Below are 26,163 nucleotides of genomic sequence, written 5' to 3'. Positions count from 1 at the left end.
AATTGGTCAGCATGGACTCAATGCTGACCAATGTCGGTGCTGTTTCTGTGCTGCATCAATGACTATTTCTTAATTGAAATAGCGGCCATGATATTTGTTTATTATTCTCATGATAGAGTTAAAAAAATGGGTGTGTGTTAGCCAGGTAAATCAAATCATACTGCGCTTTAGACTTTAGATACAGCACAGAAACAGACCTTAAGGCCCACCGAGTCTGCACCAACCAGCGATCACCCCGAACAGTAGCACTATCCTACACACTAAGGACAATTTACAATTTTACAGAAGCCAAATAACCTACAAACCTGCACGTCTTTGGAGCACGAGAGGAAACTGGAGAAAACCTGGAGCACCTGGAGAAAACCCATGCTGTCACAGAATGTACAAACTCCATACAGACAGCTCCCGTAGCCAGGATTGAACCGGGGTCTCTGGCGCTGTGTGGCAGCAGCTCTACTGCTGCACCACTGTGCCGCCCACGAGTACAATCAAGCCATACTCAAGAACAAAAGGTAGTGCAGAGAGAAAAATGCCAGAGTGCAGAATACAGTTTATAGTGTTAGAGATAGATACAGATAAAAAAGTGCAAGATCTTTAATGAGGTTAGTTGGAAGATCAGGACTACACCCTAACATGGAAGGATGGTTCAGTAGTGTGCTAACAGTGGAGAAGAAGCTGTTCCTGAATCTGGTGGTACGTGCTTTCAAGCTGTTGTATCTTCTGCCCGACGGGGAAGAGGGAAATGACAGGGATGAAAATTGGGACAACAGATGCGGTGGTTGCACAGAGTCTTTTCCCCAGGGTAGGGGACCCAAAAACCAGAGGACATTGGTTTGTGAAAGGCGAGACATTTAATAGGAACCTGAGGGGTAACATTTTCACACAATTGATGTGTATGAGGAACGAGCTTTCAGAGGAGGTAGTTGAGACAGGTACTATAACAACATTTAACAGACATTTGGTCTGGCACATGGATAGGAGCAGTTTAGAGGGATATGGGCCAAATGCAAGTAAATGTGACTAGTACAGATGGTGCATCTAGGTTGGCATGGATGAGTTGGACCGAAGGGCACGTTTCTGTGCTGTATAACTCAATGATTCTGTGCACGTGGTGTCCTGGGATCGTAGAAAGCATTGTGCAAAGACAAACTCTCTAACTGTTTTGGAACTCAGTGCAAATATTGCGTGGTGCAATTCTCTCGCCAGTTCCTCTTTTAATGGAAATAAACTGCTCAAGCCTGCCTCAGCCTAATGAAAGGGAACCCAAATAAAGAAACAGCTTCCCCCTCACTTCCAGTGAAAGCAGAATTAAGTGGGCAATTAAGGTGAGAGTCCGAGGGTCACACAGCTGTACGGCGCGGAAACAGACCCTTCGGCCCACCTGCTCCATGCCGACCAAATTTGCATACTGAGCTAGACTCATTTGTCTGCATTTGGCCCTTAGTAGTTTAGCTTAGTTGAGATTTGAGATACAGCATGGAAACAGGCCCTTCGGCACTCCCGAGTTCACATCGACCATTGGTCACCCGTTCACATTAGTTTTGTTGGGTCGGGTACTTATCGGCGCCTCCGATTATAATATCTGTACTCATCAGAACCCTAACCCTGACCCTAACCCTAACACCCCGAAACCTAACCCTAACACCCCGAAACCCTAACCCTAACACCCCGAAACCCTAACCCTAACACCCCGAAACCCTAACACCCAGAAACCCTAACCCTAACCCTAACACCCTGAAAAGGCGAAACGGCGGTGTTGAAACGGCGGCGCCGAATGGTACCATTCCGAGTTTTGTTATCTCACTTTCTCATCCATCCCCCACACACTAAGGGCAATTTACAGAAGCCAATTAACCTACAAACCCGCACGTCTTTTGATGTGGGAGAAAACCGGAACACCCGGAGAAAACCCACGTGGTCACAGAAGGGGACGTGCAAACTCCACACACAGGTAGCACCCATAGTTGAACCTGGTGAGGTAGCAGCTCTACCCACTGCACCACTGTGCCGAGCATAGAACTTTTGGTAAAGCTCCCTCACAGAAAAGAATCGCGATAAACAAATATTAGTTTCAAAGGCAGATTTTTTTTAACATCTTTTTTATTAATTTTAGCAATGCTCATGAGGAATAATGCAGTTAACATACACATTTATACAGATAATTGTATGAACATGTTGTACATATTTAAACAATAACTTAATCTACAAACAAAAAAATAAAACAAAGAAGATAATGTAAATACTGCAAGAGACCAAATTCTGCTTATGAAGATAGATAAAAAATAATTTAAAAAAAGACTCACTGTCAACAACTATAATGCAGTGAGTGACCATATATTGCACTTTGTCCTCTTACTAATATTTTTTTTGCATTTTTTTTCTTTAAAAATATTTTTGTCAATAACTCTCCCATTTTTTTTCTTTTCCACATGAAAATCCGGCTTAATTTCAAATCATTATTCACTGTACCATTATTGAAAAGCACGTACATGTCGGGTTCCAAATCATTCGGCAAGAAAATTAAAAATTGGTAAAAAATAAAATTGAGTCTCAAGTGACAATAATTGCCCCCTCTCTCCCTGCCCTTTGATATTATATAGAAGCTGTACAAAGTGCAGTGATATATGCCAAGTCTGGGACTAATTTATAATCAAGAGTTTTAATATGGCTGTTCGGTCCGTTTCTTAATCACCAGATTTATGAAAAGGAAAAATAAAATTATGCTGCTACCTTTCGAAGATAAAAGATAACTTCCCTCCTCCATTTTGCTCTACAGTTCTACCGAAGGTTTGATAATGGATTATTTTATCAAACGCTCCCCCTGTATTAAACACAGTCCAACACAATGTGCTCTGATGTCGGGACAGGCCCGCTGCTTTTCAGAGTAAAACGTATTAACTAAAGAGTCATTGTTGGTACAGTCAATGCAATAATATTGGGATCTCACACCACACCTGGTTATGTTTTTGTAATTCGGCATTCAAAGGTAACAAATAAACGGTGGCCCTTGATTACAACCTTTGTGAGCTTATTTCCAACTCTCCCTCCACTTTCCTCCCAACAATCCTTTCCCCACAAGGCACCAACGCATAACTAAATCTTCATCCCTCTCCCAAACACCTAAAAGCTGTTGTGAACCAGTTTATGAAAGGCGTTTTTTGTAAACCAGCATCTGTGGTTCCTTGTTTCTACCTAAACCAAGCACAGCTATGGGAATGAACTCTGCCCGGTCCTGTGTTAAATTGAGCTCCTTTTATGTGCAGAATGTGTTGGGCGGGGTGAGATTGGAGGAAGAAAGGGACACATTTTGTAAAACTAAATCTTGACTGAGATGTACCCATCTCTTGTATGCCCCTGGGATACACATAACAAAATATAATCTACATGTCACATTGTTTTTACCGTCGTACAGAAATCAAACCCATCTGGCCACTGTCAAACACTCCGTTCAAAGCAAGCCTTGAAATAACTCTTTCATCTTGACATGCTCTCCTCCTGGTCTCTGGGACAACATTATCACTTATTTGAAAGATACAACACAGAAACGGGTCCACGCTGACCATCGATCACCCCGTTCACACTAGTTCTATGTTATCCCACTTTCTCATCCACTCTCTACACACTAGGGGGCAATTTACAGAGGGCCAATTAACCTACAAACCCACATGTCTTTGGGATGTGGGAGGAAACCGGAGCACCTGGAGGAAACCCATGAGGTTACAGGGAGAACGTGCAAACCCCACACGCAGCCAGCACCCGAGGTCAGGATCAAACCTAGGTTTCTGGCGATGTGAGGCAGCTGCTCTACCTACTGCCCCATTTTACTGTGCTATGCTCCTTTGAAATAGTTTGGTCAAATGTATTCACATTTCTGGTGCTAGGGATAATTGTTGTTGATTTAATGACACTTTCTTGCTACTAGTTATGGTGTTATGCTTAAAAAAAAATAGCGACATTACAAAGCATAGTACTAGAGATGAAATGTGTTACTTTACAGCACCCTTGTTCTTGGGTAGTTGATCACTGGTGAAAATATTGATTTAAAGCTAGGATGTCTCTTTTAAACTGAGAGAAGGAACAATTTGCTTTTTAAATTAAAGTGAGATCTGGAAAGAAAACATTTTGAATATTTATCTACTTGCCCGTAAATAATCAATAAAAATGTACAACAGTTTATTATCTACATTGAAACCTCTTTTGCTCGTGGATTTGTCTTCTTTCCAACAGTGAAAACTGTTAAATCGCAGGCTCTGTCTCCATCTCCTCCCCCACCCCCCCGACCCCCTCCTCCATCCCACTCTGCTCCCTTTTCCCGTCTTTTCCTAAAGAATCTAATTCCTCCTGGGATTCTCCCCAACAGACGTCCAGTCACCCACATCTCTTCCAATTCACAAGCCTCAGCCAAACACACAAATATAGAGCAGCTGGCTATTGAGATGAAGGGGAGTGCTTCATTTGGACATAATCCCTTCCAATGGCTCTCCCAGAGTCGCAGAACACCAGGGAAGTGTGGCTAGTCTCTCTCACACTCTCCCTTTGCTACCAAAAGACACCCATACTTCCTTAGAATATTGAGAAGATTCAGTATGTTGTTAAATACTTCAAACTTCAACCGGTGGAGAACACACTGACTGGTTGCATCACGGCCTGGTTCAGTAACTCGAGTGTACAGGAACGAAGGAGACTACAGAGAGCAGTGGACACTGCCCGGTCCATCACAGGTACTGACCTCCCCACCATCGAAGGGATCTACAGGAAGCGCTGCCTCAAAAAGACAGCCAGCATCATCAGAGACCCACACCACCCTGGCCACACTCTCATCTCGCTGCTACAATCGGGAAGAAGGTACAGGAGCCTGAAAACCGTGACCTCCAGGTTCAAGAACAGCTTCTTCCCAGCTCTTGAACACTGCACAACACTAACCTCAGCAACTGCGATCTTCTATGGACTGTGTCTTTGGTTGCACTACAGACTTCAGTTTTTTGCACTAATATTGTGGTTATTAATTTATTGATTTTTTATTATATATTATGTGTGTATTGTATACAGGCCTATCATGCTGCTGCAAGTAAGAATTTCATTGTTCCTTTGTCAGTACATATGACAATTTAATACTCTTGACTCTTGAGGGGGTAAGGGAGGTGGCGTTGGGATTGAGTTATCCTAGTAACTAGCGTCCCTCAGTTCCCCAATCGTCTGTTAACCGAATACAAACCAGTGACTGAAGCCAACAATCATTCACCACGCTACCCTAACCATGCAAGAAACAACAATCTATCTTCCCTTTAATCTTGCCCCCAGCCCCAATAACAAAAGCCCAGAGTCAGCACAAAAAACCTTCCCGTAAAATGAGATAAAATATCTGCACAACATGAAATAATTAAAAGAATTCAAATGAAAAGAAATACAACTTCAAAGTTAAGTGGCTTCGCTTAATCTTTTTTTTTTGTGTGTTTTTTTTAAATGAAAGTAAGAAAAGAAATCCAGCATAAGCTATCAGGTTTTTGCAATCCATTTATCCCAGATTCTCTGATTTACAATATTCACATCAACAGCAAGAACAAAAGTCGTTTAACGAGATCCTGGTGCCGCTCCTCCCCGTGTCCTCCAGTCCGAACCAAGCGACTGGCGACCCCTGGGTGCTTTCATGTGGCAGGCGATAAAATGCTGTTGGGGTCAGCGCAGGTCTTGCCTCCCGTGAGGTCCACAGGGGAGCCACATGCAACCCTGCGACTCCCACGCTTTGGGTAAAAGGTCGTGGCCAACAAAATAATAACTACTCCTTCTTCTCATCCAATGCTTCTCTCCCGTCCTCTTCTCCTCGTTGCCCGAGGGGCATGTGGCTGCTTCTAGCCCATGGCAGTCACCATGCTGGAGGGGTGAGGGTGCCCGAATGAGAGACTGGACGAGGGGTGGATGGGGGTGGGAGTGGGCAACATGTGGCCTGGGTGGCTGAAGGATTGCAGGTGGTGCCCCATGTGCTGCATGTGACCCGCCAGGCTGAAGGAGGACGCCTTGTCTTGCATGCACTTGGACAATTCCTCAAAACCATCCGATATCCTCTTGCTCTTTTTCGACTTGCTCGACATTTTGCGGTTGCGTGTCTGAATCCCCTCCTTCTTCATGGTCAAGGGCCGATTGACCTAAAGTCCACAAGCAAAGCAAGAAGAAAAAAAAAATTGTTTAGTTTAAGATACGACAAAAAGTGATGGAGTAACTTAAGAGGGTCAGCCAGCATCTCTGGAGATAGTTGCAAAGTGCTTGAATCAGCACGGTGGTGCAGCAGGAGAGTCGTGCCTCACAGCACCGGAGACACAGGTTCGATCCTGACTACGGGTGCTGTCTGTACGGAGTTTGTACATTCTCCCCGTGACCTGCATGGGTTTTCTCCGGGACCTATCAGTTTCCTCCCCACAATCCAAAGATGTACAGGCTTATAGACTGATTGACTTGGTACAATTGTAAATTGTCCCTCGTGTGTGTAGGATACTGTTAGTGTGCATTGTTGGCTTGGTCTAGTTTAGTTTAGTTTAGAGATACAGCGTGGAAAAAGGCCCTTCAGCCCATCGAGTTCATGCCGAACATCACTCATCCCATCTACTAGTTCTATCCTACACACTAGGGGCAATTTACCGAAGCCAAATAACCTACAAGCCCATGCATTTTTGGGATGTGGGAGGAAACCGGAGCACCCAGGGGAACCCCACATGGTTACAGGGCGAACGTACAAACTCGTACAGACAGCACCCGTGGTCAGGATCAAGCCAGGGTCTCTGCCGCTTTAAGGCAGCAACTCTACCACTGCGCCACCGTGCTGCCAGAGGGAAGATATGATCTCAAAGGAAACAATGTGGAGAACTGTGGAACTGGTAAAATGACTCAAGAAGGGGGAAGGAGCAAGGAGTTTAAGAAGGAACTGCAGATGCTGGAAAATCGAAGGTAGACAAAAGTGCTGGAGAAACTCAGCGGGTGCGGCAGCATCTATGGATCGAAGGAAATAGGCAACGTTTCGGGCCGAAACCCTTCTTCAGAAGGAGCAAGGAGGGAGGAAGAGGGGAGTGTAAGATGAAGTTACTTAAAATGAGAGAATTCAACATTCATACTGCTGGGTTGTAAGCTGCCCGAGCGGAATATAAGGTGCTGTTCCTCCAGTTTGCATGTACCCTCACTCTGGCTGTGGAGGAGGCCCAGGATGGAAAGATCAGTGTGGGAATAGGATGGGAGAGTTGAAAGGGTTGGCAACCGGGAGATCCCGTCTGCCATGGTGGACGGACTGAGCGTAAGTGTTCAGCCAAACGATCACCGAGCCAAACTATTGTTGTTTAGCTTAGTTTATTATTGTCACATGTACCGAGATAGAATGAAAAGCCTTTAGTTATCGTGTTATCCAGCCAAAGTAAAGTCTAGACATGATTACAATCAAGCTGTCCACAGTGTACAGATAAAGGGTACAATAGATTTATTAGCTGTAGCAAAGTAAGAGATGATATTGGTCTTATTTACAGCCACACAAGAAGGGGAGGGGTGGGCACGGTGGCACAGCGGTAGAGTTGCTGTTGTGCCGCATCAGAGACCCTGGTTCGATCCTGACTATGGGTGCTGTCTGTACGGAGTTTGTACATTCTCCCTGTGACCACGTGGGTTTGCTCCGGGTGCTCTGGTTTCCTCCCACATTCTACAGACGTGCGGGCTTGTCGGTTAATGGGCTTCGGTAAAAATTGTAAATCGTCCTTAGTGTATAAGATAGCGCTAGTGATCGGGGTGACCGCTGGTTGGAGCGGACTCGGTGGGCCAAAGGGCTACTTTCCACGCTGTATCACTGAAAAAAGAGGTCCTTCAGCTCATTCATGGAACAGTACAAGCACAAAGTGTTGGAGTAACCCAGTGTATCAGGCAGCATCCCTGGAGAATATGGATAGGTGACGTTTCAGGTCGGGACCCTTTTTCAGATCGACTGTATGGGGTTGGCGGGGGGGGGGGGGGGGGGGGGGGTGGGAAGAGTTGGATGAGAGGAGGGGTAAAAGAAAACCTAGTGGGTAAAAAGGTTGAAGAGCAGGAGAGCAATAGTATCATAGAGGGGGAGCAGTGAGAGAGAGGGTCTCACAGAACTCCTGTCAGAGAGAGGAGGAAAACTTCTTCAACGTAGGCAGTGGCGGACTGGGTCTAAAAATAGTGGTTGACAGGCGACAAAGGGGGCCCACTTGCCATCGGGCAAGCTGACACCCTGGCCAGTCCGCCACTGAACGTAGGCATACCTTGAGGATATTTCACAGTGGATCAGTCAAAATGTAGAAACAAAGAATTGCACTATCCCTCTCCTTCTTTACTACTGTATCTACCTGTGTTGCCACTCCTAAGGTAGCAAAGGATGCGCACCCAGGGTCACTCTGTACACCAACACTCTTAACATCCCTTCTATTCAAATGTCCGACAAGCGTCTGACCTCCCAACTTGCATGATTTTACATTTGGCTGAATATCAGTATTGATTTATTATTGTAATGTGTAACGTGATACAGTGAACAGTTTTGCATGTTCTCCAGGCAAATTATACTATACATGTGTACAACAGGTCGTGCAAAAGAGAAAATAAACAAAGTGAAGAATATAACATTACAGCTACAGAGAAACTGAACCATCCTACCAACAATTAGAGAGCAGTCCTGATCTACTATCTACCTCATCGCAGATCCACGGTATCTTTGATTGGACTTTACTGGATTTTATCTTGCACAAAACAGTATTCGCGTTATGTGTAAGAAGGAACTGCAGATGTTGGTTTAAACCGAAGATAAGCTGGAGTAACTCAGCGGGACAGGCAGCATCTCTGGAGAGAAGGAATGGGTGACGTTCCGGGTTGCGACCCTTCTTCAGACTGGTCAGGGATAAGGGAAATGAGAGATATAGACGGTGATGTGGAGAGATAAAGAACAATGAACGAAAGATATACAAAAAAGTATCAAAGATTAAGGAAACAGGCCATTGTAAGCTGTTTGTAGGATGAAAATGAGAAGCTAGTGCGACTTGGATCGGGGAGGGATAGAGAGAGGAAATGCAGGGGCTATCTGGTGAGAAAAATCAATATTCATACCACTAGTATACATGTTATTCCCTTTATCATGTATTTGTACACTGTGGATAGCTTGATTGTAACTAATCACATATTGTCTTTCCGCTGACTGATTAGCATGCAACTAAAACCTCACCAACTTCTACAGATGCGCCGTAGAAAGCATTTTATCGGGATGCAGCATAGTATGGTTCAGAAACACCTCCATCTAAGACCGTAAGAAATTGCACGCAGCCCAGACCCTCGTGCCAACAACCTCCCTTCCATTGGTTCCATCTACACTTCACGCTGCCCTGGCAAGACCACCAGCATTATCAAGGACCAGTCTCACCCCAGACACTCCTTCATCTCCCCTCTCCCATCAGGCAACAAGTACAGAAGTGTAAAAACGCACACCTCCAGATTCAGGGGCAGTTCCTTCGCAGCTGTTATCAGGCAAGAGAAATCCCATCAACTACTAGAGAGTGGTCCTGAGCTACCATCTACCGCATTGGAGACCCTTTATCTTTAATCAGACTTTACGGGACTTTATCTTGCACTAAACGTTTTTCCCTTTATCCTGTATCTGTACATTGTTGACAGCTCGATTGACACTCATGTAGTCTTTCCTTTGAATGGATAGCATGCAACAAAAGAGTTTTTCACTGTTCCTCAGTACACGTAATAAACTAAACTAATCAAAACTAAAAATGTCTCTGTATACATTTTGCCTCCACAGATGCTGCTTGTCCATTGAGTTATGCCAGCGTTGTTGTTGATCCAAATTCCAAACATCTCTTTTGACCCTGCCACTACGTGAAGTTCCACTCCAGGTTGCCCATCATAGTGACCTAGAGATGCGCCATCCCAGAACCTTGGACTTTCTCTCTGTAGCTATAACTCTGTAACACTATATCCTGCACACTGGTATTTTTCTCTTAGCACTACTTGGTGTACTTATGGCTTGGTTGTACTTGATTGATTGGGGCGGCACAGTGGTACAGTTGCTGCTTTACAGCGCACGAGACCCAGGTTCGATCCTGACCACGGACGCTGCCGGTACAGAGATTGTACCTTCTCCCCATAACCTGCGTGGGTTTTCTCCGGGTGCTCTGGTTTTTTTTCCACATTCCAAAGATGTACAGGTTTGTAAGTTAATTGGCTTTGGTAAAAATCGTAAATTGTCCCTAGTGTTCATTTGCAGGGATCGCTGGTGTGAGATGACTCGGTGGTCCGAAGGGCCTATTTCCACGCTGTATCTCTAAACTAAACCTGGGAGTGTGTGGAGGCACCTTCCCCACACACACTGCAATGGCTCTTCCCATCTCTCCAAAGGCAATCAGAGATGGGGATTAAATGCTGCTCTTCCAAGGGATCGTATACACATTACAGGACACAGAGGGAGAAAGGGAGTTACAAACTTAAGGAAACGATGAGAACATGGATATTGAATGACGAGGGGAAGGATTTGATGAGGCATTAAAATTTATGAGACACATAGATAGGATAGACATTAAGAAATGTTTACCTACAGCAGAGATGTCTAATGCTGGAGCTCATAGATGTAGGGTAAAGATTAAGAGGCACAGAAGGCTTTTTGTTCCATTGGGCGGTATTTAGACTGGGAAGCACATTGCCAGAGGGGGTGGGGGAGGCAGATAGTCATGGGGAATTTAAGAGATATCCAATCATCATGAAATTGATGGTGTCGACAAACCTCTGGAAGTTTGGTATTGGTTTATTATTGTCACATGTACTGAGATACAGTGAAAAATATTGTCTGCATGCTATCCAGTCAAAACATCCCATACATGACAGACTTTACTTTAGATATACAGCGTGGAAATTGGCCCTTTAGCCCCACCGAGTCCATGCCAACCAGCGATCACCCCGTACACTTGCACTATCTTACACACTAGGGACAATTTACAATTTACAGAAGCCAATACTCTACAAACCTGTCCGTCTTTGGAGTGTGGGAGGAAACTGGAGCACCCGGAGGAAACACACGCGATCACAAGGAGAATGTGCAAACTCAACATAGACAGCATCCAAGGTTAGGATCAAACCCAGGCCTCTAGTGCTGTAAGGCAGCAACTGTACCCCCCACACCCCAATCAATCAAGTACAAACAAGCCATAAGTATAACATGTAGTGCAAAGAGAAAAATACCAGGCTGCAGGATATAGTGTTATAGTTAGAGGAAAAAGTCCAAGATTCGTAAAGAGGTAGGTTGTAAGATCGGGACTGTGCTCTTGCTTAAGAGCACCATTCAATAGTCTAAATACAGAAGGGAAGAAGCTGTCTCTGAAACAGATCGTACGTACTTATAAACTTCTGTAACTTCTGCCCGACAGGTGAGGGGAGAAGATGGATTGACCAGGGTGTGAGTGGTCCATTATGTTGGCTGCTTTTCCAAGGCAGCGTGACGTGTAGATGGAATCGATGGTGGGGAGGTGGAGAGAAAATGGGGTGGGGCGGGGGGAATGGGATTAGTATAGCTATTGGGCATTGTTATGCTGGGCCAAAGGGCCTGTTTCTGTGCTGTTTAGCGTTTAAGTTTAGAATTCAGAGATAAAAGAATGGAAACAGGCCCTTCGGCCCACCGAGTCCACGCCGATCATCGATCACTCGTTCAAACTAATACTGTTATCCCACATCCACCCCCTACACACTTGGGGCAATTTACAGAAGCCAATTGACCTACAAACCCAAACATCTTTGGGATGTGGGTGGAAACTGGAGCACCCGGAGGAAACCCACATGGTCACAGGGAGAACACGCAAACTTCACACACAGACAGCACCCGAGGTCAGGATCGAACCCATGTCTCTGGCGCCGTGAGGCATCAGCACTGTATTGCTATGACTTTGGAACTCACAGACCTGGATATTTAAATTGATTTCCACATTATATGGTTACATTTAATTTTAAAATATTGATAATTCCAGAGAGAGGTTGTCAGCAAATGGAGGTGCCTTTTTGTATTGATGTTACACAATTACATTTTATAGTGTACTACTTTTGATTAATTTAGACAGTTTTTGTTGAGACACAAGGGACTGCAGATGTTGGAATCTTGTTACACACAAAGCGCTGGAGTAACTCAGCGGGTCAGGCAGCATCAGTGGAGGAAACGGACAGGCGACGATTCGAATCTGGACCCTTCCTCAGAGTGAATTAGTCTGAATCAGTCCAAAACCAAAACGTAACCTGGCCATGTTCTCCACAGATGCTGACTGTCCCGCTGAGTTACTCCACCACTTTGTGTTTTGCTTCAGTTTTTGTTGATCTGGGAGCATTTTCACCCAGTTTGATGTTAAGGGTGTCCTCCACACCCCCTATGTGTGTGAGAGATTTGAATTAAACCACTCCACAATTAACAAATAAATAAATTAGATTTGACCATGAAAGATCAGAGTCAGTCAAAGTTTGCAGATGAGAAGGCATAGCTTTAATGTAAGAGGGACAAAGTTTAAAGGAGATGTGCAGGGCATGTTGTTTTTGCACAAAGGGTGGTGAGTGCCTGGAACATGCTGCTGGGATTGGTAGGGGGGCAGATACATGAGTGGAGTTTAAGAGGTTTTTAGATTGACACATGGGTATACAGGGAATGGAGGGATATAGATCATGTGCAGGTGGAATAGATTAGTTGTCACCATGTTAGGGCCGAAGGGCCTGGTCCTCTGCTGCACTGTTCAATGTAGACACAAGGAGCTGCAGATGTTGCAAAAGACACAATATGCTGGAGTAACTCAGCGGGTCAGGCAGCATCTCTGGAGAACATGGACAGGTGACATTCCCAGTACTGTTCTATGTTCTATGTAAAGGTACAGAATCTTGAAATCGCACACTCAGGAACAGCTTCTTCCCCCTGTTATCAGGCTTCTGAACGGTCCTTCCATAAGCTAGAGTACTGTCCAATTCATCTCTACCCCATTGGGAACATTGGACTTTGTCTGTGGAACTGATGCGCTACAATGCTGAGAACTATATTCTGCACTCTGTATCTTCCCCTCTGCTCTACCCATTGTACTTGAGTTTACCTTTATTGTATTTATGTCTAGTATTGTCTGATCTGGTTGAATAGCGTGCAAAACAAAGCTTCTCACAACGTGCTGGAGTAACTCTACAGGTCAGGCAGCATTTCAGGGGAACATGGATGGCTGACGTTTGGGGTTGGGACAATTCTCCAATGAAATGGGTGCAAAAATAAAAAGTTTCAGAACTCAAAACAAGTCCCTACCTCACCTATCCACATTCTCCAGAGATGCTACCTGACCTCCAGCACTTTTTTTTTTGTGTAAACCAGCACCTGCAATTCCTTGTTTCTAAAAACATCTCACAGTATCTGGGCACATGTGACAATAATAAACCTAAAACTCATAATTGATGAAGAGCAGCACGTTTAAACAAACGGCCTCATGAATCGTGTATTTTTAAAATAGTTTGCAAAGTGGGAGAGGTGGCCAAATCCAACATATCCCCGAGAAATAAATTCCAAAGAATATTTATCCAGACAAAATTGCCCTCTCCACATCAAAACCAAGCAGAATGCAAGGGAGCCAAGACTGATCGTTTGGCCCTGGGTGGAAAGCTGTAAACTGTTCCTCGTTTTTTTTTTTCCACAGTCCCTGAAATAAATGGCGTGGCGCCTTTGGTAGGAAGGGTGACTTACATTGTGTAGTTTGAAGTAGAGGCCACAGGCGTTACACACCGGGTCGCCGTTGGCATTCCTCCGCCATAAAGTTGTGGTTGTGGTCTGACAGTTAGCACATGATGTTCCCGCTCTCCGGGCTGCTGACTAGGTAGAATAAAAAGGTGGAGATTTAGTTGGAACTTGGCCACTATGGGAGGCGGGAGGGGCTTTACACAAAATATTTCACTCAGCCTTGACCCACCGACCTGGCGCTCTGACCCCACTTCAATCCGAAGAATGCTCCTGAAATCGGGACCGGGACCTTTGCTGCGGGGACTCGGGTCCGCAGTGACATCGTTCGCGAACACAAACCAACACTTTTCTGCCGTTGTCTCGGTGATAAAAAATGGGCTGATAAATTGTTCCCAATTCTCAGGGGTAGGAGGTGGGAATTGTAAAGAGCGGCGAATGAGAGCGGTCGGTGCGTGCAATTTTGTCAGCAACAAATTGCAAAAAAAATCTCAAGGTGACTGTTTACCCGGGACCAAGGTGTGTGTGGCCCTGGACGCTTTAAAAGGGGGGCGAAAAATGCGGTCAAAATCCAAGCCGCGTTTCTCGCAAGTTTAACAATCGTTTTTCAAAAGGGCAAGGAAAAGAGAACAGCTTTTATTTTTTAGATGCGATCCCCCCATGTAAATGCAACCCCGTGATGGTTTGGTAGTTAACATCAACACCAGCCGTTTTCAGAAGATGTTGGACTTTATATAACCCCCCCCCCTCCAATTTCGACACTAAAATATACATAATTTGTACGCTGACTATATTGCAGACACTCCATGTATGTGTGACTCTACAAACATATCCCATTTAGACAGTCTCATTTTTCTCCCTCGCTGTTTAGGACTGGGATTTTGGGACAAAACTGCTCTCTATAGAAACGAGCGCCTGGTTCTCGCTGCCCACTGCATGCAAGTGCGCAGTTCCTTATCTGTAACGAACAGATATCCGGCTGTCGGTATTTATAAAGGCTATTTAAAACCACCCAAACGAAAGTGCAGAATATCGCCAAATACCACAAAAGAAAACAGTTTTTCTTTTCTTTTAACAAAATATATATCCACACACATTGAGGACGCTGGATAAATGCAGGCACTGTGCGTTTAACACTGAAAGAAAACAAACAGCTCACAACAACATTATTCAATTAATTCCGTTTTTGGTTTCACCTTCCTGGATTAAATGTCTGCCGTTCATTAACAAACGCCGACAAAAATACTAGAGATTGCTCTCTTATTTCTGTTATTCCCGTGGGACTTAACATTTACCCTCGGCTTCATTAATTAGCACCGAATTCTATTTTTAAAAGAATAAAAATGAGTCGCTGCCTTCGAACCCGCGCCAGCTACATCGAGGAGGGGGAATTGTTTAAAAATATATATAATTTAATTGATCGGTGGTACATAGGCTAAAGCTATTTACATCGGTAGATATAAATACTATGTAACATTTGTATAAGAGAGACACAACAATGCTGGAGTTGTAATATACCTAACACATTTTTCTCTATTTGTGATCACTGTGGGACATGTTTCAGGTTGAAATGTATAAAAAGCGTCAGCGGTCTGTTTTTGTAATCATGTTGTCTCTGGTGTGCATTTTAATTTTACAAAATGCCACCACAGTGCCCACGTTCAAATTCAAATATACACACACGCACACGCGCGTACACGGGCATGTGTATACATTAACGCACACACACATACATGAATACATAGCTCGTAGGTATACAAAACACATGCTCAAATATGCAGACATGTGTATATTAATTATAAACTCGTGTACACAATGCACACACAGCTGCGTATCTCTGCGGGTGTATTTGAATTTGAACGTGTACTTTGGCGCTTTTGCAACTATGATCAAAACCAGTATCAGAGACAACATGTTATCAAAACATGTTATCAAAAAAGGCATGTTGCCTTTTACACATTTCCACATGGATGGACATAACACACACGATATGCTCACAACATTTCTGCACTGGCACCTCACATTTCATCCACTCTCTCTGTCTCTCCCTCTCACACACACTCCCTCTTTCTCACACTCTCACACACACATGGATGGGTGCAATACACAAATAATCACATCTCTTGCACCTCACATCCCCCTCTCACACACACACACACTCCCTCTTTCTCACTCTCTCACACACACTCACTCGCACACTCACCCACACCCACACACATACACGCCCCATTATCTCAAATCCCACAAATACATCATTTCACTGGGCCCGATAGAAATCGCCAGCCCTCAGGTCGCGACCATCGGCGAAACCTACCAATCTTCTCTTGGGTTTAATGAGGGGTCTGTTCTGGCCATTCATCTTATGGTAAAGACCACAGGCGTTGCACAGGTAATGTCCCGTCCCATCTCTCCTCCAGAGCGGAGTGGAGGTGGCGCCACAATTAACGCACTCCCGGCCCTCTGAAACCGGACAGACATGGAGAATAAGCGACGAAATGGACATTCTGACTGTACATAAAATATCGGAGCAATTACAAAGCGCGAGACATCGGGAACCAGTGCGTTAGTTTTCTGATTTATTTGGAGGGGGTGAATTATGCCGGCTATAACCCACATAATAATGAACAACAAACTCCAAATTCCTGTTAAAACGACCCTCGACAAACAGGAACCAATTCAAGCATTCTTGGTTCCTGCTCTCCCGACCATAAAACTCAGCGTATCAGTCCCTACATTAACTTATTTTTTCGCTTATAAATTCTACCTCGCCATTTGAGATCGGGGGCAACCTTTGGGGCCGCGAAAACAAAAAGAATGTTTAGGCAATGAGGGAGTGAGTAATATAGGCGGCGATTGGTGACATTCCCATAAAAAATAGGCATCTATTTAACACGGGGACGTTAGCCGCTCTGGGAGGGTCACTTCTTGTGAATCACTTTTGTTAAAATGATCACATTATTTCGCCGGATTAATCTGCTCTCCCCCCCCTTGCAACTCATCTGAAATTGTTCGGGGCAGATTAATGACTGACATAGTGGTGACCCAAAACAACACTGTACATGTCCCGTCTACTGGCCCTAACCCTGAACAAAACACGATTCGGTTAAACGCTGCGGGAACCAACGCAATGAGTATGTTATGGAAACAGAACCTGATCCAGCATTGAAGTCGCACAATCCCTTCACCGACCCAATATTACGTGTAGTTTACAATAACAAGGTTCAGTTCTGTGTGAAATTGTATCTTAGAGGTTGACCGGCGCTGGACATACACAACTGTTCTCAATTCTGCTCCTTGTTAGAAGCTTTGAGGGTTTTTTTTTTAACATAATGTAGTCGAATTAAAATAATTAAATTTCATAATAAATTATTGGTATTGGCTTATTATTGTCACGTGTGCCGAGATATAGTGAAACGCTTTTGTTTCCATGCTATCTATCCAGTCAAATCATGTTATTTGATTTAACTTCCCAATCTCACCAAACTTTACCCAATGCTCTCAAGTCAAGCAGGAAATGTTTTTTAAATTTAAAGGGTTTTTGTTTGGGTATTTTTTTTCAGCTCAACTCGCGACTGTCAAGATGTGTCTTGCTGATTTGGGACTGAATTTAATTAACCACTATGTTCCTCGCTACATGGACCAGTGTATGAACGAGAAAGTGAAGTGAAATTAGATATTTTGCACAGCGCGTTGTGAACACCCATCAGAGAACGCGCAGTCACAATTAGATGGACTGCGCTGGTAATTGAACGTTAACGCCTGTTGTATACCACAAGCAACAATAGTAAAAACAGTCCCCCCGACAATAACACAACTTCGCTTATTCTCTAATGTGTTCATGGATTAAAACATCATCAAAACGATTTAATGGATAAATTACTATTTAGCAGTCATTTGCAACATTCAGTAAACACGTTCTGAACGTGTTGGTCTTGTGAAAAAAATCAATCAAGAAAACATATTTTTTCGACACATTTACTAGAATTGTGTGGGCTCTCGAGTTGGGGGGGAACCTGCTGCCAACGACGCGAGTCGGTGGATATTGTGTCGTTTAAAAGTGTGCCCTGTGAGAGAAGTGTGTTTTTTCCGGGGTTCACGCAATCAGGTTGGGAGGGAGAGGGGAAGTCAGGCTTGTGACTCCGGCAGGGATCAGGGCTGCTAAGATCGGCGCTGCCGGGTACAGTAACAGGGCTACCCGAGTAAGACGCAAGAACAGTGGTGAGAGAAGGGGTCGGTGGGGCATTCACTTTACTCACTCCTCCGCTGTTTAACATCTTGCCCTCGGCAAACATCCCCTCGAGTCTATATGTTCTGGGCCGCGCAAGCGAGGATTTTAAGGACCGGGAACCGCCATAACAGAGCGGTTATTTCTCAAAATTAATTAATCCTTGTATTAACTTTTGAGGGGCACTTTTCAAAACAAGAAACATGCTACATTTATTAAACTACACCCCATTTTGCTTGTTTCCCAATAAGCCCTTCTTCAAACATAAATATAGCGAATGGTCTTCGGTTTAAACCAGCATCGACAGTTGCTTTTCTACACAATACAGCAAATGTATTTTTTCGGAGAGAGTGGCTCTGTTTGGGCTCATTCGCCTGCACAACTTTCCAAGTTAACGCTAAACAATTGGTTTTAAGGAAAACAATTTAATTTCCAGCAATCCAAAATAAAAAAAAGGGTTTATTAATAGCTGGGATTTGGAAAGATGTGTGTGTGTGTGTGTGAGAGAGAGAGAGAGAGAGAGACATAGAGAGAGAGACATAGAGATTAAATCGTGACAGTGGGGATGGATATTTGAAACGAAGTTTATTTTAAGATATAATTTGATTTAATGTTTTTATTTAATTTTAATTTAAAATGCTTACCGGCACATGAGCGTGTTTTGCTCCTGGATTTAGGTGTGAAATTAGAGGAGGCGCCTGCCAGGAGCCCGTTATGATGGAAGAGACTGTTGCTGCATTCGTGAACACCGTGTACATAGGAAGGGTAAGTAGGGATAGGGTGGTGGGTGGAAGTCGCGCTGGTTCCGAGCGATGGCATAGAACTTCTAGAACATTCCAGTTTCATACTCTCTGCCAAAGATACATGATACTTAATGGATTCCTTATCATCTTGCCGACCTGCTGCATTTGCCGCCGCCGCTGCCGCCGCCGCCGAGCTGGACGGAGACACCGAATTGTGACCACCCAGATCTGGAGACACGTCCTTGGGAGGAGTGGGTGGGAAGGTGAAGAGGTGGTGCGGACTGGGGTGTCCGGCCGCCGCTGCTGCCGCCGCTGCCGCCGCCGAGAGACTCGAGGCCGAGGTGCCGCCGGAGTAGACGCTGAGGCCGCTCGGGCCGGCCGGGTGGAGTGGCCCTTTGGAGAAGGGGCTGACTGCCCAGGCCGCGGCGTTGTGGTGGTGGTGGTGGTGGTGATGAGCCGAGAGAGCTTTGCCGCTATCAAGCCACGAGATGGTTGGGCTGTGCAGAAGATGCGGCCCGCAAACTTGTCCCCCCGACAGACGCGCTGCAAATAATTTGTGAGACATTCTTCTTTTTAACAACAAGTAGCCAGCCGAGAACAAAATAAAAAGGGGAGAGGTGGGGTGGAGGGGCGAGTGAATAAATATTCCCTTCCTTTCCCATAACAAAACGACCGAAACAAAGTGAACTAACTTTCCAACCGGGGAGGGGGAGGCAGAGAGGGTGAGGGGTCTCTCTGCTCTAACCTCTCACGCTGCGATATCCTGCATTAATAACTAGATTAAAAAGCTACGTTTTGATTTCATTTCCGGGAAGCAGTGTGTTTTTTCGACTTTTTTTTCGGCAAAAAAAGGGGCGAGGGAGGGAGGGGAAGGGTGGAGGGGTTGACAAAATCCGTCCACGTTTCTTCCCTTTTCAAAAAAAAACATTTAAAAAAAAACGCAATCGATAAAGAGGAAGTGGACAGTTTCGTGTAGCAGTTACAAGTCGCGCTGTCGCCTTCGGACGCGGTGCATCCTCGGTGTTAAAAAGAGGGAAAGGTGAGGGGGAGAGGGGGCAGAGAGAGAAATGTAGAGGGAGAAATGTAGAGGGAGAGAGGGGGGAGAAAGGAAGGGGGAATGGGAGAGGGAGGGCACGTAGAGAGGAGTGATCAGAGGACGGATGACTCTAGCGGGGGAAATGTGTAAAGGACTATAGTGCTGGCGTCACTGTTCTAGTAGGTCCGCGCTCGGTGCGTGGGTCTAGAAGTCGGAGAGGGAGCAACAAAAAGAGAGAACGAGGAGAGAATGGGGAGAGGGGAGACGGAGGGGGTAGAGGTGGCCGCACTCACCGTGAGCCTGGCGGTAGGAGACGGTGGCGCGGGCGTGCGGGGAGCTGCTGTAATACGGGGAGACCGGGTTGCCCTGACCATCCAGATGGTTGAAGAACACGTCGACTTCATCGGGCGGCAGGAGCTGCGTGGGTTCCATGTAGTTGTGGGACAGGCTGGGGTGGTGACTGTCCGGGTGCTGCCCATTCAACACGGCGTGGTGAGAAACCCAACGCGCCTGGTCCGTGGCGATTTCCATGGAGGGGCCTGGAATTTCTTCCCCAAAAGCGGTCAGCGTTACGCCAGCACAAACCGAACTTCCCTCTTGTCCCGCGAGTGCCCCACAGAAGATTGTCCCGCCGTCTACGGTCTACACCTGTAAAAAGCCGCCGGTTAATAGTTGACGTTAAATTCTGAAGCCACAACTGAGCAGGAGGACAGAAGAGACAGAACTAATCTGCATTCAATAAGTTCGAAGGAACAATGTACATATTTAAAATATGGATTACTTACAAGTTTCATTAAAAAAAATAGTTGATCGCACTCAACTCCCGGGTTGTAGCAGAGATAAGACGTCACCTATGACTAGTTTTTAAACAGATGAGTTCCATTTATTTTGAACTCAAACAGGAGGGGAGGGAGCGAGGGGAGGGAGCGAGGGGGGTGTAGGTCGCGGGTGGCGGTGAAATGCAAAGCCTCAGTGACTTTTCGTATTACTGAAACTATGGCATGTCTCCGGTGGCGCCAGTTAGCTCAACGCTGTTCAACAGACATGAAACGCGCGACGCTATCACTAATAACTGCGAGCGGCCAATGGGAGCGCCGTCGCCGTCGCCGAGACTTCAGCCCCACAATACCATTGGTTCTCTGCCTCCAGACACAAAAAACACACAATAAACGTATTTACAACTTGTTCATTTAACAAATCTCCCACTCGCCCCGTTAGAGAAAAAAACACATTCAAATTTGCAGCAAATTTGCAGGTAATGAAATCAGATTTCTTAAAAAACATTTTTGAGGCAATTCACTTAAAGGACTCGAGGCCGGGACAATGGTGTTTATGTTGTGGCTCTCCCTCCCCTCCTTCCCCCTTCCCTTCCCTTCCCACGTCTAAATAAACCCCCTTGATTGGAAAGGGCGAACCGTCCTGTTGGAAAAAAAATAGCACGTTAATGATTTATAGATTTTGCAATATGTGGCTGGGAGGTTTAGTTTGATTGTTTGCTGTCCGCATTTATTCCAAATTATATTTCACAGGTTGGATGGAGTGCGGATTGTCAAAGCAATCATACTTTTGGTTAGTCTTTGGCACCGAGTTTCGCGGCTGTGTTGTGGGCCTGGGTCATTTGTGCCGGGTACTGGGGAGCATTCGGACGTAACCCCCCCCCCCCCCCCAACCCAACTCGCGTACAAGAGTCGCAGTCCCAGCCACACTGACGCCTGGCCATTGACGTCACCTATCTTGCCAAAATTAACCAGGAAATGAAGTTCTCTTTTTCCCAACTTCCCCCCTCCTTCTCTTCCACCTCGACACGTTCCCCCTCCCCCCCCCCCCCCCCGCCCCCTCCTTTTCCAAAAAGAAAAAAAAGATCAGATCCATAGAGGAAAAAAAGGAGCGCTGTTTAAACAAGGTCCCCACGTTGTAATTCGTCGATGTCTTGTTTGAAGGAAGAGTTGAAACATGAATAGACAGCGATGCATCCACACGCGTCCGGTTGTATCCCGGCGAAGGTTTATCCTGAACTACAACCCGTGCACTTACTAAATGGACAGTGGTGACACTGGAAAATATGAGCATTCTCCCAAAATAAAATGATTGCAAATGCACCGTCCGATGGTGTTTCGTGGACGGAGCGGAGGAAGGAGCGAGCTCCCGCCGGCAACAAACCCCTAGACGGGGAAAAAAGGGTCTGAAGAAGGGTCCCGACCTGAAATGTCTTCGGTCTATCAGGGGACAGATGCTGCCCGACCGACCCGCTGAGTTCTTCCTATACTTTGTGTTTTGAACAGTGACGGAAAATGTTATTCTTGGTGTTATTCTTGTCCGACGCGCTGGTCTTAAGTCTAACTACGCGAGGAGCTGTTAATTCAGTTAGTTTTCCCCCAGAGAGTTTGATTCGGCGAGGGAGTTAAATAGTGTGTAATACTCACTGCTCTGTCCGTTACACCTGGTGAAGTCAATATAATCCACACATTGTCTTAATCGCGTTTTAAATGGCGGGTGGGTTTGGGTTTTAAGAGGGTCGTTAATTTTGTTGAGCACCGAACATTATTAGTTATACAGCACGGGTTGGCAAATGACCCTTGGGTCCCAGTAGATATCTCTTTAGAAAGGAGAAGAAAATCAAATGTGTGTTTGAAAATATGACCGAACCGCATTAAAATTCATTGACATACAATGTTCTGGAGTTTGGTGTTTGTTACTTTAACCGGGTTTCTTCTGTTCCTTCCGAGTGAAGGAGTTCCGAGTGATGATGGAGTGAGTGGAATCCGGAGGAGTCGGGTCTTGGTCGGTGAGAAACAGAGATTAAATGTTCCCGGCGGTCGTAAGAGTCGCCGTGAACACCGGGAACTGTGGGGAATCGGAGATCCCCAGCTAGCGACTTGGTCGCTGGCAGGAACTTTCACCTTAAGCCCGTGCATAGGTAAGGAAGAGAGGAATTGCTAGTTGTCGTGTGGACAAGAGAGAGGAAAAAAGGTGAGATTCAAGAACTGGCGATGGAATGAACACAGCCGACATTTCTGCTGTCGGGTCCATTTAAACAACTCCACCGCCATCACGTGTGAGCACTCTGGCAGATCGAAACACTTAGAATGGGGAAAACATATCTAAAATACATTTCCAATTAACCTTCAGCACATCCTACAAGTGTTGCAGCAAGGGGCAGGTCGGGAGAAAGAGAGAGAGAGAGAGAGAGAGGGAGAGGTAACTCGTTGATTAAACTACAAAATGAACTCGTGTATTAGACACAAAATGCTGTAGTAACTCAGCGGGACTAATAATAATAATAATATATTTTATTGTCATTGCACGTCAGTGCAACGAGATTTAGTATGCAGCTTCCAACCGATGTAAAAGAACAGTAAAATAAATAAATAAGCTGTGTGACGTGACCATCCGAGGGAGACAGTCCAGGGGGGATGGGGGGGCACTCAGCAGGGCCGGTTCAGAGCCGCTATAGCTCTGGGAATAAAGCTGTTTCTGAGTCTGGAGGTTCGGGCGTAGAAGGCCTTATAACGTCTGCCGGAGGGAAGTAGTTCGAACAGTCCGTTACAAGGGTGTGAGGAGTCTTTATGGACGCTGACGGCCTTCCTGAGGCACCGTGTGTGGTGGATGCCCTCCAAGGCTGGTAGCTGTGTCCCAATGATCCTCTGCGCTCTGTGGACGACGCGCTGAAGAGATGACTAGCAGCATCTCTGGAGAGAAGGAATGAATGGGTGACGTTTCGGGTCGAGACCCTTCTTCAATATATGTATATGTATAAGAAGGAACTGCAGGTGCTGGAAAATCGAAGGTACACAAAAAAAGCTGGAGAAACTCAGCGGGTGCAGCAGAATCTATGGAGCGAAGGAGCCGCCCGAAACGTTGCCTATCTCCTTCGCTCCATAGATGCTGCTGCACCCGCTGAGTTTCTCCAGCTTTTTATTGTGTCCCTATGTATATGTATATATTCGCGATGAATAAAATCTTAAAATTCATCGCGAATTTCTGGTGCGAAGGTTAAAGCAACAAATTCACTGGTAATCCCGGGAACAGTTCCACGTCAATCGTCGCAAGGGAAAATGTCCTCTCTAAATGCAGCCGGCATCAGCAGAAAACTCCCGATACGCGGTCTAATTAGCGACCCTCTGCCCTGCCCCTGTCTCCACGCCACCCATCCTCGCCTACAAACCTAACGCAATCGCCCCGATTTCATCCACGTTGCTGTGAGTTCATTTCACACAGAGGACCCCGCGCCGGGGAACAGCGGATTGATTCCCTGGATTTAATTTCAAGTCAGTTTCACGGGAATTTCTGCCAAAGTGCGTTTATTTATTTTTAAAGGGAAAAAAATCGGTGCAAAAAAAAATCTAACAGCAGAGCGGGCGTGGGATGAAAAGGGGGTGTCTTTTAAATAAGCGCCCGTGGGGCAGAGAGAAGACCACGGGGTGAAAGCGTTTATACACTTTCAGACCCGATAACCTCGCCGTGACCTCCAAGCGTTTGTAGGAAAAAAAGCATGAGGTTTATTTCTTTAACTTTCTCCACTCCCACCGGCGCCTCCCCCACCCCCCTCTCCCTCATCCCACCTCTTGTCCTTAACCCAACGCCAAATGTCTAAGGTTTGCTTTTTCTTAACCCCCATTTCCTGACCAGGGAACCCTCCCCCCAAGTCGCTTGCCCCCCCCCCCCCCCCCTCTCTCTCTCTCTCTCTCTCTCTCTCCCTCCCTCTCTCTCCACTCACACATCCACCCGTTTCACCCACACTGCTTACCCTGTCCCCCGGGAGAGATTTACCGCGAAACCGGGTTTAATTCCCGACTCTGTCCGCCGTTGACAGCGAACTAAACATATCCTTCCCACCTTGGTCCCCGTGTCTCATCCTCAAACAACCTCATTCGGGCAAGGCGCAGGCGATTATGTACATGCGCGCTAAATTTAATTCATGACAATCTAAACCAGAACATGAAACTCTTCATTACTTTTCCGCGTTTAATTGAACAGAAATTAATACATTACTGTTGCAAAGCAAAGCGAACCGCTGGGAATCTGACTGATCCTTCTGGGAATTCTCTTTTAAGATTTAATGTGAAGATTTAATTTAAAATTTCCTGCTTTGCAGCGAGTTTCAGAGGGAGGATAACGTGCGAGGTTTCTGAAGGGTTTAAAAGTCTTAAGTTCTGGGTATAGGAATTGGAGGAATTTCGCGATCGAGAGCTTAAACTAGTCAAGTTACGTTCGGATAGAGATGGGTGGCGTTTTTTAATTCCCTAAACTCGATTTCACAAAATTAGTCTGAAGAAGGGCCCGACTAGAAACGTCCCCTATTTATCCCATGTTCTCCAACGTCCCCTATCTATCCCATGTTCTCCAGAGATGCTGCCTGACCCGCTGAGTTACTCCAGCACTTTTGACAAACATCGCCGTCAACAACTTTGAAAACCTGATCTGTTAACAAGTAACAAGGTTATTTTGGTATTTAAGACCCTTTGGATGGTATTTATCAATGCCGTTCCCAATGACCAAAATTGTCGAATACAATGTCAATTTTAATCCGGAAATTTGATTTAGCCAGCGGCGTAAATCAGTCATTATTGCAATTCCTCCCGGCACACGTGCATCTCATATTTGTTGTATTCACTAAGCCTGTATTTTGTCATTCGATAATATTTGAGATATTTATCCTGTTGCCCACTGTTGCAAAATGTAGAATATTTGGGAATCATTATTTACAATAATAAAGAGAACGGCGATTCTGTATTGGAGTTTTGAACGTTACAAACACGAGTCGGGGTGTAATTATAAGATACTTACAGACTGAACCTATCTCAATCTTCGGATCGACCCGCTGCCCATACTAAATGGGGTTAAGATGTCGCCCTCTCTCCACTCCGTCTTCTCAGCAATTGCCGTTCAAATGGCAGAGAACCAGGGAGTCTCCTTCGCGACACTAACAACAACGTGACTGGCCCTTTGTGCGGACGCGACGAGAGCCGGGCTGGTGCGGTTGTCACAAGCGACTGCGGCCGAGATGCTGGAGTTCAGACAAACGGCTCCGCCCAGTGGGCCCGTGTGTTTAATGGTTCGAGCCCCCCCAGCGCCGCTGCGGCTCCCAGCACTGGCTGGCCAATGAGCTGACGATTCAGGTAACCTAAATTGAGACACGTAGGAGTCTTCTCAAAATCACCTCTTCCGGGTTAGGATGCAATCCGAAACACACACACACACACACACTCTTCAGGTAAAAGGGCACACATGATTCTTAGTGCCCCACTGATCCAATGCATTGCAAAATAATCGATCAGCACAATATATCAATCTGTTGTGCACATTACATAGCGCATTCTTCAAATTAGTTCAAAACGCACGCAATATTATACGGATTGTATAAAGCCCCGTACACAATGTTCACCACTCAACCAATCATACGGCCGACCCGCTGATTTACTCCAGCACTTTGTATCTTTCT

General features: G+C 45.6%; 1 protein-coding gene across 3 annotated transcripts; it reads right to left on the bottom strand.

Moving 5' to 3' along the window:
* Positions 1-4,947: 4,947 nt before the first annotated feature.
* On the bottom strand, positions 4,948-25,753 carry gata2 (GATA binding protein 2). 3 transcript variants are annotated; one of them, XM_033036972.1, is made up of 6 exons: positions 25,509-25,753; positions 20,015-20,369; positions 18,587-19,228; positions 16,032-16,177; positions 13,727-13,852; positions 4,948-6,143 (listed from the first exon to the last, which is right to left on the bottom strand). In XM_033036972.1, exons 2-6 carry the CDS (start codon positions 20,250-20,252, stop codon positions 5,850-5,852), a joined length of 1,446 nt encoding a protein of 481 aa, XP_032892863.1. In that variant the 5' UTR covers positions 20,253-20,369; positions 25,509-25,753; the 3' UTR covers positions 4,948-5,849. The 3 variants fall into 3 exon arrangements, with proteins under 3 accessions (XP_032892863.1, XP_032892864.1, XP_032892865.1); XM_033036973.1 differs by lacking the exon at positions 25,509-25,753 and adding an exon at positions 20,507-21,066; XM_033036974.1 differs by having other exon boundaries at positions 4,949-6,143; positions 18,842-19,228.
* Positions 25,754-26,163: the final 410 nt, after the last annotated feature.

This window comes from Amblyraja radiata, chromosome 18 (assembly GCF_010909765.2).
Source record: "Amblyraja radiata isolate CabotCenter1 chromosome 18, sAmbRad1.1.pri, whole genome shotgun sequence".
Lineage (NCBI taxonomy): Eukaryota > Metazoa > Chordata > Chondrichthyes > Rajiformes > Rajidae > Amblyraja > Amblyraja radiata.
The sequence above is the reverse complement of the archived record's forward strand: the minus strand, read 5'-3'. Positions and strand labels throughout refer to the sequence as shown.